This window comes from Pseudopodoces humilis, chromosome 17, assembly GCF_049639895.1.
Source record: "Pseudopodoces humilis isolate 2021_Gansu_Grassland_sample_001 chromosome 17, ASM4963989v1, whole genome shotgun sequence".
Classification (NCBI taxonomy): Eukaryota; Metazoa; Chordata; class Aves; order Passeriformes; family Paridae; genus Pseudopodoces; species Pseudopodoces humilis.
The window spans coordinates 10,707,672-10,721,247 of NC_142216.1; the positions used below are offsets into that span (position 1 = coordinate 10,707,672).

Below are 13,576 nucleotides of genomic sequence, written 5' to 3' on the forward strand. Positions count from 1 at the left end.
TTCTCAATGGGAAGGGAAATGGGGTTTCTCTTCTTCCTCTCTGCTTATGAGGTACTGGATTGTCCATTTTTGCATGTGGTGGTCTATGTTGTGGAGATATCTGATGAACAAGGAGGAGACCAGGGGAATAGATAGGCAGAGGGCAGCTTCTGCTGTCTGGCTCTGCCTTGAATGTGTGCTGACCTGATGCACATGCTGCCAACTTTCCCAGAGCACCTGAGGGTCATGGATTGCAGGGCTCCAGTCTGCTGAGGCTTCTCACTGTTGTAGGTTGGCCACCCCCCTCCCAGGGCAGTGGTGGAGGCCTTGGGGCTGCCCACAACCTTCAGAGCATCAAAGTATGTCAGTTCAGGCTGACAGAATCCCCTGTGCTTGCCCCCAAAGCATGTGAGCGCTCTTTGGCTGATGCTGGGTGTTCAAATGTTGCTCAGATGGTCTCCTTTTCCACAGAGGTGGTTTATGTTATATGCTATTCTGTGCTTTTTCTCCAGCCCTTACAAAATGCCTGTGTGCAGGATCTGCTGGTTTAGTTCAACTGCTCCTTTCCAGAGAGGCTTTTAGAGTGTCCTCATGAGGGTTCCTGGGTGCCCCCTCAGCATTCCCTTGGCTCAGTCCAGAAGGAATATAAGGGCTGCAAGGGTGGAAGAGAGGGGATGATGCTACGAGGAGTGGTGTCTCCTTCAACGAGGAATGGGGAAAAAGTACTGGCAGCAGAGAGCCCACTGAGTGATCAGGACGAGGGTGAGATCCTCCAAACCCTATGAGAAATGGACCAGAGTGTGAGGCCATTGAGTCTGTTGGCCATTTCAGTGATGCAGAATTTGCAGATATTCTGCATTTCTGCCCAGGGACAGCAGGCAAAGGCACAGCTCAACAACAGCACCTCAAAGTTGCCTCAGTACTGCACACCAGGGACACATAGGGCTGTTTGTCTTTCCTGCCATGATTTGCAACACAGGGTGATGTGTGAGCTTGGGCCTTGCATTCTGGCCATGTTTGCTTCATTTATCAATTACAGACATCTTTTCTAGTCTAGTTGTACTAGACTTTACCTATGAATAATATTAAATGAGGAACAAATGTGCAGCAGTTCCACTGCCAAATACAACTGAGGTTTAATGCAGATCCTGTTTGAATTTTATGATTAATATATGTTACATATGGATCTTTTTAAAAATTACACAGTTTTGTAGAATATAATGAAGTGGGTAGGGATGGACTATTCTGAATCCAGACCTACACTGAAAATATGTAAATCTGGGGAGTAGGTGTGTATAGCAGATGTGTTTGTGGTAGGGCACCAAGAGGGGTGTGTGAACAAGGGTACACAAGTACAAGGAAGCGGATTCCTGTCTTACTCTTTTTTTTTTGTGCCTGTATCCATGTGTTGTCTTTCTTAGTGGCTTTTTGGGTTTCCCAGAGAGGAAGTGAAGGTGGTTCCATGCACACCTCCAGCTTGCTGTGCTTGCACCCAAGATGTGTTGGTTGACTCTTCTCCCCAAACCGCCTGTGCCTCCAGTGTGGTTCATGTTGACAGCCTGGAACACGTGCCAGCAACTGTGCTAACCCAAGTGTTATCACTGATTTCCTCTGACCTGTGTGAGGCTGAGGGTGACCATCAGCACCCAAAGACAGCCAACCCTTGCTGCAGGTATCCAATCCCCTGGGAGCAGGCATGGCTGGAGTCCCTGTGAAGCAATATCAGGTGACCCAGGGCTGTCCTGTGCTGTGCTCATTCAGCCCCTCTAGTAAAGGCATGTACTTGATTGTGAGAAGGAAAAATCTCATTGTAAAGTAATAATTTTGCTCAATATGTGCAACCTTTAGGTACACTTCCTTGCATCTGGAAAAAGGCAATCTTCTCGGAAACATAGGGAAAAATTTCTGCTGGAATTCTTTCCTCAAATCACAAAAAGAGGTTGGGAGTTTGTCCCTAAAAATGTTTTGAGAGTTTTACCCCAAGTGGCCTTTGCAGTAATGTGGAGCACATGTCCTTTCTTCCTCCAGGTTTTGCCTCTACATGCTTTTTCATCATACTGTGCAAAGATCTCTTGAAAATCATAACTTATGACTATAGCAACTCTTGCTTGAAACATGTGAGCATAAGCAGAATGCCTCAGTCTGAGAGATTCGTAGAAAAATCTGTATTTCTATTATTACAATTCAGGGTTTTTTAGGTGTAATCTTTGTCTTGAAGGCAGTGAAATTTGTAGTTATCTTCTGTGCAAGAGAACTTGGAAGGTATGGAGTAATTGGAGAGATTTCCTCTCCCCTCTTTCTAAATCTGTTGTGGTTTCTCAGTTGAGTTTTCTGGTAAACCCCTACTCAGAGTCCAAGAATGTAATCAATCCTCCTTATTAAAACTTTGATTATTGCCATGGCTATGGGGAGTAGCTACCCTCAAACTGAAGAAGCTGGAACTGGAGAGCTGCTTTCTCACAATTAGCAGGAACAGCACTGAACAGGATGAGTGAGTCACTTTTGGGAAATAATTTTTTTTTGAAGCAGACTTGGTTATCAGTTGGTTTTGCCAGACAAATCTGTCCTTAACAGCAAGGACTTACAGAGGAGGCCAGAAACGCAGTGACATTCAGACTTGCAACTTAAAGAAGGGCTGCCTGTCTGTTGAACCCAGAGATGGGTGGAGGTGGAACCCATGGGGATGCTGGGGACAGCTTGGAGCTTTCCAGCCAGCAGTCAAGATTTCCATCATGCAGACATGACATCACTGCTGACATGTTGGGATCCCCAGTCTCACTTGCTATGGTGTTGGTGTCCTTGTGGGCACTGGCCCTAGCTGCTCCTCCTTGGCAGATGCAGGGAGGGGGAGCACCCATCCATTTCTGGAGATCCCACTGTTTTTGGCTTCCTGTAGCGTGAGCTTGCTAGTCAAAATACCACCATGTGGTGCTAATAAAAAGAGAGGATGTTTGTGTTCTTGTTCATTCTCAAACTGCCAGAATTGGCAGCTCTCTGGCCCAGGGGGGGCTGCAAGCATGGGCTTTGGGCTCTGGGATCGTGTCAGTGCTAACAGACAATAGATCAAGTGTGTGAGTGGGAGAATAATTGCAGCAGAAATTAAATTTGCAGCATTTAGCTCCAGCTGGAGTAGGATGCGAGTCCTCCCAAACCTGGATGCTTGGCTGAAATAGCTATGTGGGGTGAAAGGCTGGGTTTTATCTGGTAGTGCAGACAGGCAGAGGCACTTTCCACAGTAGTCCATTGGGAATGGCATCCTGGTGCTGCTGAGCTAGCAGGGCAGCCCCTGTATCACTCTCGGGGGATGAGTGAGGGAGGTGCATCAGCATTCTTGGTCCTCTCTTGTGCTGTGTCCTGAGCAATGGCTTTCCCAGCCCGACAACCCGACTGAAAGGATGAGCTCTGGCAGTGGAGAAGAGCCACAGCATCAAGGGAGTTGCACAGGAACAATGAGAAGGCTGTTTCTGCTCATCACTTAGAAATTATTTTTCCTAAGTGTTCTTCTGTTTTTGACACCCAGGTCTAAGTCCACAGACATTGGTTGTTAGTTTGCTCTGACTAAAATCAGATGCAAGGCCCATCACTTGCTATGTGAAAGTGCCAGCCAGAATGGGGTGAAGAGGAGGAATTGGGACAAACTTGCATCTACTGTAACTGAGCAGCCTAATCCAGGCAGTGCAGGAAATCCAGGCAGTCCTGGGTGTGAGCTAGGCCAGTGAAAATGTGAACCTTTATTTGCTCTTTTCAGAGTGGCTCAGGTGTGTGTGGTTGCAGAACTGGGGAACTGCCAGTTTCATCCACCCAGTGTGGGCTCTGCAGCATCATTCCTGGGAGTTTTTAATACTTGCCCTGACTTCACAAATAGTATCACTGCTGATCATGCTTGCTCTTAATTACATTAATAAAATCACATGTGGGCTTCAGGGGAATCTGAGCTTCTGGTGCCCCAGCTCTGGGCACTCAGGGACAGCAGTGGTGTCCTGCAGTAGAGCAGGGAGGGTAGTTTGCTGCTAACCTGTCCCTTAGCACTGATTTTAACACCTTTAAAAATCTCTTAAATATGCTCATATTTACATTTTGGTAGATTATATATATTATTTTTTTTTTCCTAAGGGTGAATATCTTCTTATTTAATTAACTGAGTAATGGATTTAATTTAACTTTAATTAAATGGAGTATTTGTTTTAAGTTCTCTGTGGGTTGCAGCCAAGCAGGAAACTTCCATGTACTTCTTTGCAAAAGCTTGGCATAGGCCATGCTGAGTTCTGTGAACTGCAGGTTAAAGCCTCCTGGCTGGAGAGGTGGAATTTCCTTTCTCAAGACAACTGACCTTCCTCCCCTGCTTGCAGGGCAGGATGGGCCATGCCTATTTCTGGGAAAGTGCTTGCTGGGACCCTCAGTCCCAGCCAGCAGGGCACCAACTGGCACTCTCCTGATGGAAGGAGGGAAAATGTCTGCCTCATGTTTTGAGGAACAAAAAGGATGAGCTAATGCCCTGGCACAAACCTGGGCTCCTTTCCATGGGAACTCACAGCTCCAGCTCATTGTTTGAGGACTGATTTAATAGGAGAAACATGCTGAATCCTGATAGCCACTGTGGGTGCATCAGCCACGAGCTCCAGGTGCTTAGGCAACATGTCACACACAGATAATGGGGTTTTACACTACAAAAAAAACACTGATGTAATTTACTTGGTGAAGAGGTTGCACACACATAGTGTTTACTTTTGCCTGTGATATAATGCATGACTTGAAAGGAAAGGAGTTTTCTGAGTACCACTGTAATATCTTGAAGCTGTAACCTTTTATGTGAAATTCTCTCTGTGTGTCTTAGATTAACATCTTTAAGTGAGTTTTGATAGTCCTGGTATATGAAAGAGGCAAAAACAATATTAGGATAAAGGAGGGAAAAAATAGGAATGGAAACTTCAAATTGGTGTTTTCTTCTGTCCAGGTAGAATTGAATAATAGAATTGAATAATTTGTCCTCATTGAAGGTACATAGGAATTATACTGAAGTGATAACAGTGGGGGTTGGTTTTGGATGAAACAAAATGCTGTTGGATTAAGTGTTACCACAGACATTTACTGTGTTATTTTACTTGATAACATCAGTTTCAGTGATGACTCTGTTAACACAGGTAAGGAAACTACTGCTTATGTACTCAGAAGTGCCGAGTGTTTGGAAGCACAGGTGTAGCTCAGTGTTTCTGTTCTTATCCATCAGGAAAAAACAGCTTATTTTCCTTGTGTGTCTCACTTGAGAGGAATTAATTGCTCTTGGAGGTCACTTGACAGTGAGAGCATGTGGAGAGGACTATCCTCAGTGGTGCAAAGAGGGATGCTGGAAGGATGCTCACTGTGATCCCCTAGGATGATCAGGCTGAAGCAGCTGCTTCCATCTCCTAAAGCAGCTTGTGCCACAGAGGGTCAGGAAAGGCTGAGACATGTTTCTGAATCTACCTGAATTTATTTTTCTTTATTAATGAGGAAAAACAAAAGGTTGGGACGTTCCAAAATGAAAAACATGTCATCCTGTTGCTTTTGCTGTGTTTTCTGGTATACCTTACCATGGCTTTTACAGAGGGAGGTGTACAGATGATGAAGTAGGCACCTTTTGGTTTTAAGCATGTAATACTTTTGTAGCCTGAAGCTTAGCTTGTTGCCAGTGAAGCTTTTAATTTCAATTAGCTGCTGATAATGATTATGGAAAGAAAATCAGAAAGTGTGATATGGTAACACCTGAAAATGCAACGATTCCCCAGCTGAGAGGAGAGTGACAGTAAGCTGGAAAACATGAAATCAGGACATAGTCTATTAGTGTTAAGCTCCCCAGGTTTGTCTTATAAGCCAAACACCAGATGGTGAGTAAAGTGATTAAATGGGAGCACTGACTGAAATGGAAATAGCAGCATCTTCCCTGGATGGGACAGGCAGGAGGGAGAGTGGACACTTGCTGTGATGGTTTCAGGTTTTTTTCCATTGTAGTGAATATTATTTTCTGTCAGTGGGCAAGTTAATCCAGCAACACCTGTGCCAGGGCCTCACCACCTTCACAGGAAAAAATTTCTTCCTAATATCCCATCTAAACCCGTCCTCTGTCAGTGTGAAGCCATTCCCCTTTCTTCTGTCACTACATGCCCTTGTGCAGTACAGCCTGTCCTGGGAATATGGGCGGGCTGGGGCTCACCAGGCTTGAGTCATGTTTCACGTGAACATTATCTGCACCTTATCCATTGTCTGCAGCCTTTTTACAAAAACATCGTCTGATTTAAAGAGTTTGGTCTTACTTAGAGAGGTCTGAGAAACGAATTTGATATTTAGCTGACAGCTGTGAAAGGAGTGTAGTTAGAAGGATTTGATGGATACCACAGACAGTAGGTGTTGATAATTTGCATGTCATTGGTAGGGTCCCCATCATGTGTTCACTGGATGTTATCTCAGCTAAGCAGACAGTTCAAGCATACCATATCATCTATTACCACTACGTCTAACTTTTGCTAATAGTAGAAATAAAAACTATATCTATACAGCAAAGCTATTTTAATGTTATACATATAGCATTCATCTTAATATTTGTGAAGACAATATTGTACTATGTATCTATAACAATTCCTGTGGGGATGGGCACTGACATCACAGGGACAGAGCTGCTGCTGGTCCTGTCCTGTCCTGTCTGGGAAAAATCTCCCACCACCATTGCATAAGTGGGCAGATGGAGGGTGGACTTGGGGGTTGGGGGTGTAATTTAGGAGATATTTCCCAGCTCTGCAAGCTGGTGAATTTGCTCCCAAGGAAGATTTCTTAGATACACTAAAACCATCATTGCTCAAAGCCCTTCCAAATCATGCCATGGGTGGAGGGGTCTTGCTTAGAGGCTCTAGGAGCCAATGCTGGCCTACCAAATTAGCAATCTTCAGTTTTAATCTCTGGTAGTCTGGAAAAAGGAGATTAGTTATTTTGTTTGTACTTCTGGTCTTTTAAAAGTCTAATTGATAACACATTGAAGTAAATGAACTATAGGTAATTTGGATCAGAATATGAAGTCTGATCGTCTTTGTGAGAAATGATGCTCACTTTTAAAATGTCAAAGTTTTATTAAATCTTTACAAAATACAACAAAATACCTGAATAAGGGAAAATTACAGTGCTGGGAGCATAGGACTAAACTGCCATGTACTTGTCTACAAAATGGAGGCTCTGCCTTTTGTACCCTTGGCCCCTCCTAAAGTCTTGTCAGTCAGCTCCTTCTTTGCCATCCATTGATGAAGATTACTTTCCTACAACTTAATTAGAGGTCAGGTGTTGCCATGCCACACTCCCTAGTAACAAGCCTACCCTCCCCCAAATGCCCTGACTACCAAGGCTGCTCAGTGACAACCATACGAAAAAGTAGGGGAAAGAGGATTGTGGGGAGAACATACCACAATAACATAACTATTTATTTAGTCAAAAATAAACTTTGTATCAGAGCCCCACAATATACACTTCGTTATTTGTTCACAGGATGTTGTTTTATTTCCCTGCTTGGTTTTTCATCAGCTTCAATCTACTGAAGAGCTAGTGGAATGCAGCTCTGTTGGGGAGCTGCCCTAGAACAAATTAAACCAGGTTAAACAGATTCCAGCCACTTAACACAGCATCTATGTCTTTCATCAGTCCCAGGTATGTTTGTGACTCACACAGCTGGAAGTAGCAGCCAGTGTGTGTCCTTGGGCTGTGTCCAGCTTCCTGCTGCTTTTCCCAATTGCCAGAGTTAGCTCCTCTCCCCATAATGAGCTTTTGTAGGTAAAGCCTGGCTCAGGTGACATTAGCAGTAGGTATTGCTTGATTTATGGGTGTGGATGGGACTGACTAATAGCACACCCATATATATGGAGTTCCATGTGTGTGGAATAGCACATGGGTAATGTTTGACATTGATAAAATAATTTGGAAAATTTGTGGTTTAATAGCATCTGAGTTCCTGACTTGAGATCATATGACAAAAAGATTTCCACAGTTTACCTTGGGACTTAAAAAGCAAATGAAAATGTGAATACCTAGCTAAACCCTTACTGATGTGTTTCTCACACTGTAAATGACTGATCTTACTTGGGGAGAAAACCTCCCTAAAAGAACCCGGGTTTGTGTGGACAAGGGTAGCCGCAAGTAAAAACCCCAGGATTGGTCCCTTGGCCTCAGGTGTTATCCAACCTGCACATGGAGCTGCCTAGCATGGGTTTATCCTGTTTTGCTGATAGAAATGGAAGGGATGGCCCTGAAGTCAGGAGCACAGCAAGTGCCCTCCGAGTGATGGAACATGGAGTAAGAAGTAGACTCGCAGCCTTTCTTTTAAAGAAACAGCAAATATGCTTTTAAATAGAAAATAAATGCAGGAAAATAAATGCAGAATATTTGGCAGTGGCTCACCATGGAGGAATAGCAAATTCATTCAGTTGGGGACCAAGGGTAGCTGTGTAGATTCAGCACAATTTAACTGCAGGTCAAGCCTGAATTTTCTTTTTTCTGCTGCACAAACCTGTTTTCCATAGCACATATAAAATGTTACTAATGTAAACTCCATATCCCATCAGAGCCCCTCCATGTACATCACACACTATAAATCTCAGGTTTTCTGCTTTCTTTCTTTTCAGGACAGTGGCCCTGCCCAGAGCAGGAGGTCGATGCCCCAGGGATCTGGGAGCAGCCCCATGGACAACAAGCAGATGCTGAACATGCAGCATCACCAACCAACCCGGCTCTACATGAACAACAGCTCTGAGTCGGTGCTTCCAGGCCAGCTGAGTGGACTCCACATCACTCCTGCCCACAGGTAGGACCAGGGCAGGGCTTGCGTAGGGAGGTAGACGGGTATGGTCCCCCAGCTGGGATTAACGCCAAGGAAGACAAGTGGAGGAGAGGTTTAAATTGGATAATAGCAAAAATTTCTTCACTAACAAGGTTGTGAAGCCCTGACACAGGCTGCCTGGAGCTATGGTGGAGTCACCATGCTTGGAGGGACTTAACATGAAACATGGCAAGCGACCCCCAAGGCGGAACCTTGATGAAATTGACCTTGAAGGCATTTGTAACTGGGCCAGCAATGTGGAGATTACAGTCAGTACCTCCCTGATGAGCTGACAGTAGTTGTTTCTGTTTGACTTGAGCCTTTCTTTCTTTGCTTTAAACCAGCATGGACCCCGTGAAGTCTCTCCCACGGAACAGAAATGGGATTGATGTGGAGTCAGATGTTTACAAGATGCTTCAGGATTATGAAAAGCCCATTTCAGAGCCAAAGCAGTCTGGATCCTTCCGGTACTTACAGGGCATGTTGGAGGCCAGTGAGAATGGTAAGGAGGTTGGTACCCAGTCACCCTCCTGTGGGGAGACCACTGGGATGGCAGATTTCAAATCCATGTTTCACATACTCCTTTTTGTGGCTGATTTGAACACTGTGTGAAAGCTGGATTTGTAACCAGTGTGGCAGCTGTTTCCTGAGATAAAATATGGTGGCCTTAAATGGTTGTGTAGGATCACTGCTGGAGAACCTGGTCTGGTTAAGTAATTGACATTTGCATAAGGACGTGGGATGGTCCTCAGCAAGACAAGGATAGAGATTGGGAGCTCTTGGCTCACTTCTCAGGTCTGTCACAGATTTCTGCCCTTGTCATTAACACATTAAATAATAAGATCCCTAATCTATACATTTCAGCTTCTTTTTTATTTTTATTTGCCTTTCAACATTAAGTCTGTTGGAGCTTTTATGTTCAAATTTGTAGGCTTTGCTTTACAGCCCTACAGTGCAAGACTTCTCTTTCTGCTTCCTTCCAAGGGCCCCATATTCCAATCATGTGAATCCAGGAATGTATATTTTATGGGAAAATACCAACTGCTGTAACTCTCATTATGGAGCCGTGAGAGGTATTGAGTTGGGCTGTTGCATTTCAGTTTCTGTTTATCTAAAATGTTGGAGAAGTCTGTTCTTTAACTAGAAGGATGTTGGTTCTTGCTTCACAAGAAGCATAATTGCAGGTAACTTCTGAACATCATGGAATTCCACCAGTATTGATTTTCTCTGTGGGACTGAGCCATAGTTACAAAGTATGAGATAGGATCAACCACAGAAGCACTGGGTATATTATTATATTTTATTACAGCCCCTGGATTGGCAGAAATACTGATGTTAAATACGGGCCCCAGTTGGACCTTCAGGTGTTTCAAGACCTCCAAGAGCAAGGACAAATCTGTTGTTTCCCCAGTCTCCTCATTAGGAAGAAGCAAATGGGAAGTGACTATGTTAATCCCAATTAGTAACGCTGCTGCCTTCTCCCTTCTCTGTGCCAGGGAAAGGGAGCAGATTTCAAGCTTCACTGGTTTGTTCCTGCCTTCTCCTGTCGCACTATATTAGGAACAGCAAAGTAATACAACATGACTCTCTTAGCTGCATTGTCCAAGAGAGCAAAGTTTATTATTATTAATCTTTTATACACATGTTCGAGAAGTAAGAGAGGTAAAACTCACATTGGTCATTAAAGCAACACATCACCATCATTGGTTAAATGGAACACCACTCTTTGACTGTTTCTTGCAAGTAGATCCTAAACAACACCTGCCAAGATTGTTGTCCTTTACCAAGGACTGTTTGGATTTTTCCTTATGCTTTCTCAGGCCAGAGTGAGAAGCCTGTGTGACTTAGTTTCACCCAGGCTTTTTTCCCTGCTTGCCTTTTTAATTTAGTATCCACATTCTCCTGCATCCTGCAGCCCTGGGCAGGCAGAAACTCAGTGCTAGGAGGGAGAAAGAAAAGGCTATGGACTGGGGGCATGGGGAACAAAGAGGTGGCAGGACAAGTCCCCACATCCTGGGACTGTCCAGCGAGTCCTGGATGTGTGCTCCTCAGAATTCTCTTGGCACTAGCCCATCACCAATACAACACCACATCTTCAACTGGAGCCTGAGAGCCTGCTTTTGGGTACCAGCCAGTATGGGACAGGCTGGAGCAGATCTGTCACCTGGGTTCTACCATTCTCCCTGTCCCTGTCAGTAGTGTGGAGGGGATGTGTGACTGCTTGCAGGCACAGCCTCACTTGTGCCTTGGTCATTCCAACACTGTTTATTTCACAAGGGATGAGAAATTAGGTGCAAAGCATCTCTGCTTGGCATGAAGCTCTGTGGTGTTCCAGCACATTTTCAATCCCAAGTGTTCCTGCTGTGCTCGTTTTAGAGCTGCCACCACTGCTCCTTTTTCCTTAAGCCTAAAATTACACATTTTGACCTGAGCCTGCCCTGCATTGTCCTTTTAAGGTCAAGCTCTCCTCTCCCAAGGAGCTGAGTGTCTTGGACAACAACCTGTTTTATATGGAATGTATTTCTGCTGGAAGCATTATAGCTCTATCCCACACCCTTAGGGACCAATGCTTTGTGCTGAGGTAGAGGCTGGAGGAATGGCAGTGCCCACCTTCATAGGTACCTATGAATCAGAAAGGATAAACACTCCAGCCATAATAGGGATGTCATGGTTGAATTTGTGGAGTTAAAGCATTTGCTGCCCTGCTGAAAACCATAAATCACCATGAGACTGGGCTGGTAAATAGAAGGAAATGATACACAGTTCAGGAAGATGAAAAACAGTCTTCTCTGCAGGGTTCATTTTGCTGTAAAACCCCTTTTTTTTTTTTTCTCTTCTTTCCTTTTTTAGGCAGCATATCCAAGCACTCTCCATGAGAGGCAGTGGCAGCTTAACTGTTAAATGTTGGCAGATGAGCGTGTCTAGTCCAAGCGCGCTGTGTCTCATGCTGGGGGAAGCCAACAGTTGGAGCAGTTTTTTCAGTTTATTCCCAGCAAGGCAGTGGAAGGATTCAACAAGGGGCTTGACTGCAGCCAGCCAAATATTGGGGAACTCCTGGGGTGGAGTAACCCTGCTCTGCTCTTAGACAGGCACTCTTGCATGTATGAAAGCTCTTGGCCTTGCTAAACACTGTATTGTGTTTTGGGGAGGTGGGGTCTGGTGGGAAGTTGGTCCTTTTGATTTTACCCACTTGGCTGGAACTGCTGGCAGCATTTGCCTCTGTGTCAGAGCCATGGCTGGAGAGGGGAGCTGTGGTGTGAAGGTGCCTGTGCACCCCAGGGGATGAGTGAGGTGTGCACCATCCTTCCCATCTGGGCTCAGGACAACGAGCACTCCCGAGACACACTAGACGGGGGAGCAGGGGTCTCTCCATGGAAAGAAGCTCTTCTGAGTAACACCTTTCAAAATGTATCTTTCGTGTGACCCTGCACAGGGTCTGTGAGCAACCAGCAGTGATCATGTATCAAGCTCCAGGTATTTAAAGTTCCTTTTAGGAAAGGCAGAGATGTTCCTGGAGCCATAGGAGGCACTTACACTGGATTTTGCTCTGAAGTTGCCAAAACTGGCACAGAGTATGTGCAGATACCTCAGTCTGAAAGTGCTTGTGCACTGCTGAGAGCTTCTGAGCTTCAGGGCTTGAAACACATGTTTACAATGGACCCTGGACTGAAACACCTTGGAAGCTCAGGAAGTGTGGCAAATTTGAGCTCTGGAGAAGGACCTGTTCATCCAAGAGCTCCTCTGCTGCTTTTCCAAACTGTGAGCTAACTGGTCCTTCTTCATGAGCTTTTCCTTTCTACGACCTTAGGCAATCACAGAGGAACCATAGATGGATATATGCCAAACAGACCTGTCAGCTGTGGAAAAACCATGCAGTCAATACTGGAAGCTTTTTAGTGTCTCAGGGGCTGGCAACAAGCATGTTGGTGTTGTCCAGAATCAGAGGGTAGATGGTCTGTAGGGAGTGGAAGCAGCAACACTGAAAACTCTGCTATGATATTTTTCATATGCACAAAATCTTCATTGCTTCTTTTTCTGTTGTTGGACTTTCATGAAAAGAGGCCTGGTGCCTCAAAAGACCTTATCTTCTATCACAGTATTATGGTTTAGATTATTTGAGCTAAAATGCATGCTCCAGGAAGAAAAATGCATATGATACTACTATTGTTTGGTGCAATTTGCCTCATTCTCTGAAATGCGTTCATCTACATCTCCTTGACAGGTGGTGGATCTACCAAGAGTACCTGAAATGTTGGTGTGATGGAACCTTTTTTTATTGGGGGGGGGGTGCTTTTTTGGGCTCTTCACTATTTATGATTCTTAACTCATTAAGTAGTATTACAGCAAAATTAACCTCTCATGTCTAGATCGCTGCTGCTTTACATTTTGACAAGGTCCATGTCTGTTCAGCTGGTGCTGTCATGGAACTTCCAAGGAAGTTGCAGGTTCTGTTATGACAGGCAGACTCGTCTGACTCTGTAAGGGAAAAGGAGAAAAAAAAAGGAAGAAGAACAAAGAGGAAAAAGACAGCCCTGAGAGTCTTCTGTGTCTTTATTTTCAATCTGTGTCTTTATAATTCTTGGCAGGTGAAAAACTCGACAAACTGAGCAACCCCCGAAACATCAAGTCCCCAGTGCCAAAGCTTGGTGGTTCCATGTCTGGGCTGCAGATGCTTCCTGAGTGCACCCGCTGCAGGAATGGGATCGTGTAAGTGCTGTGCCTCACGGAAGCCCCCAGTGTAGTGGGGATGCTAACACTGGGACATGG

General features: G+C 44.8%; 1 protein-coding gene across 1 annotated transcript in view; it reads left to right on the forward strand.

The window, feature by feature from the left end:
• The window catches only part of PDLIM4 (PDZ and LIM domain 4), a 44,511-nt gene that overhangs the window by 26,979 nt on the left and 3,956 nt on the right, over positions 1–13,576 (forward strand). Inside the window, exons 4-6 of the mRNA XM_014253264.2 lie at positions 8,616–8,794; positions 9,154–9,311; positions 13,396–13,516. Of these exons, the coding sequence (XP_014108739.1) occupies positions 8,616–8,794; positions 9,154–9,311; positions 13,396–13,516 (458 nt within the window). The remainder of the gene's footprint in view (positions 1–8,615; positions 8,795–9,153; positions 9,312–13,395; positions 13,517–13,576) is intronic.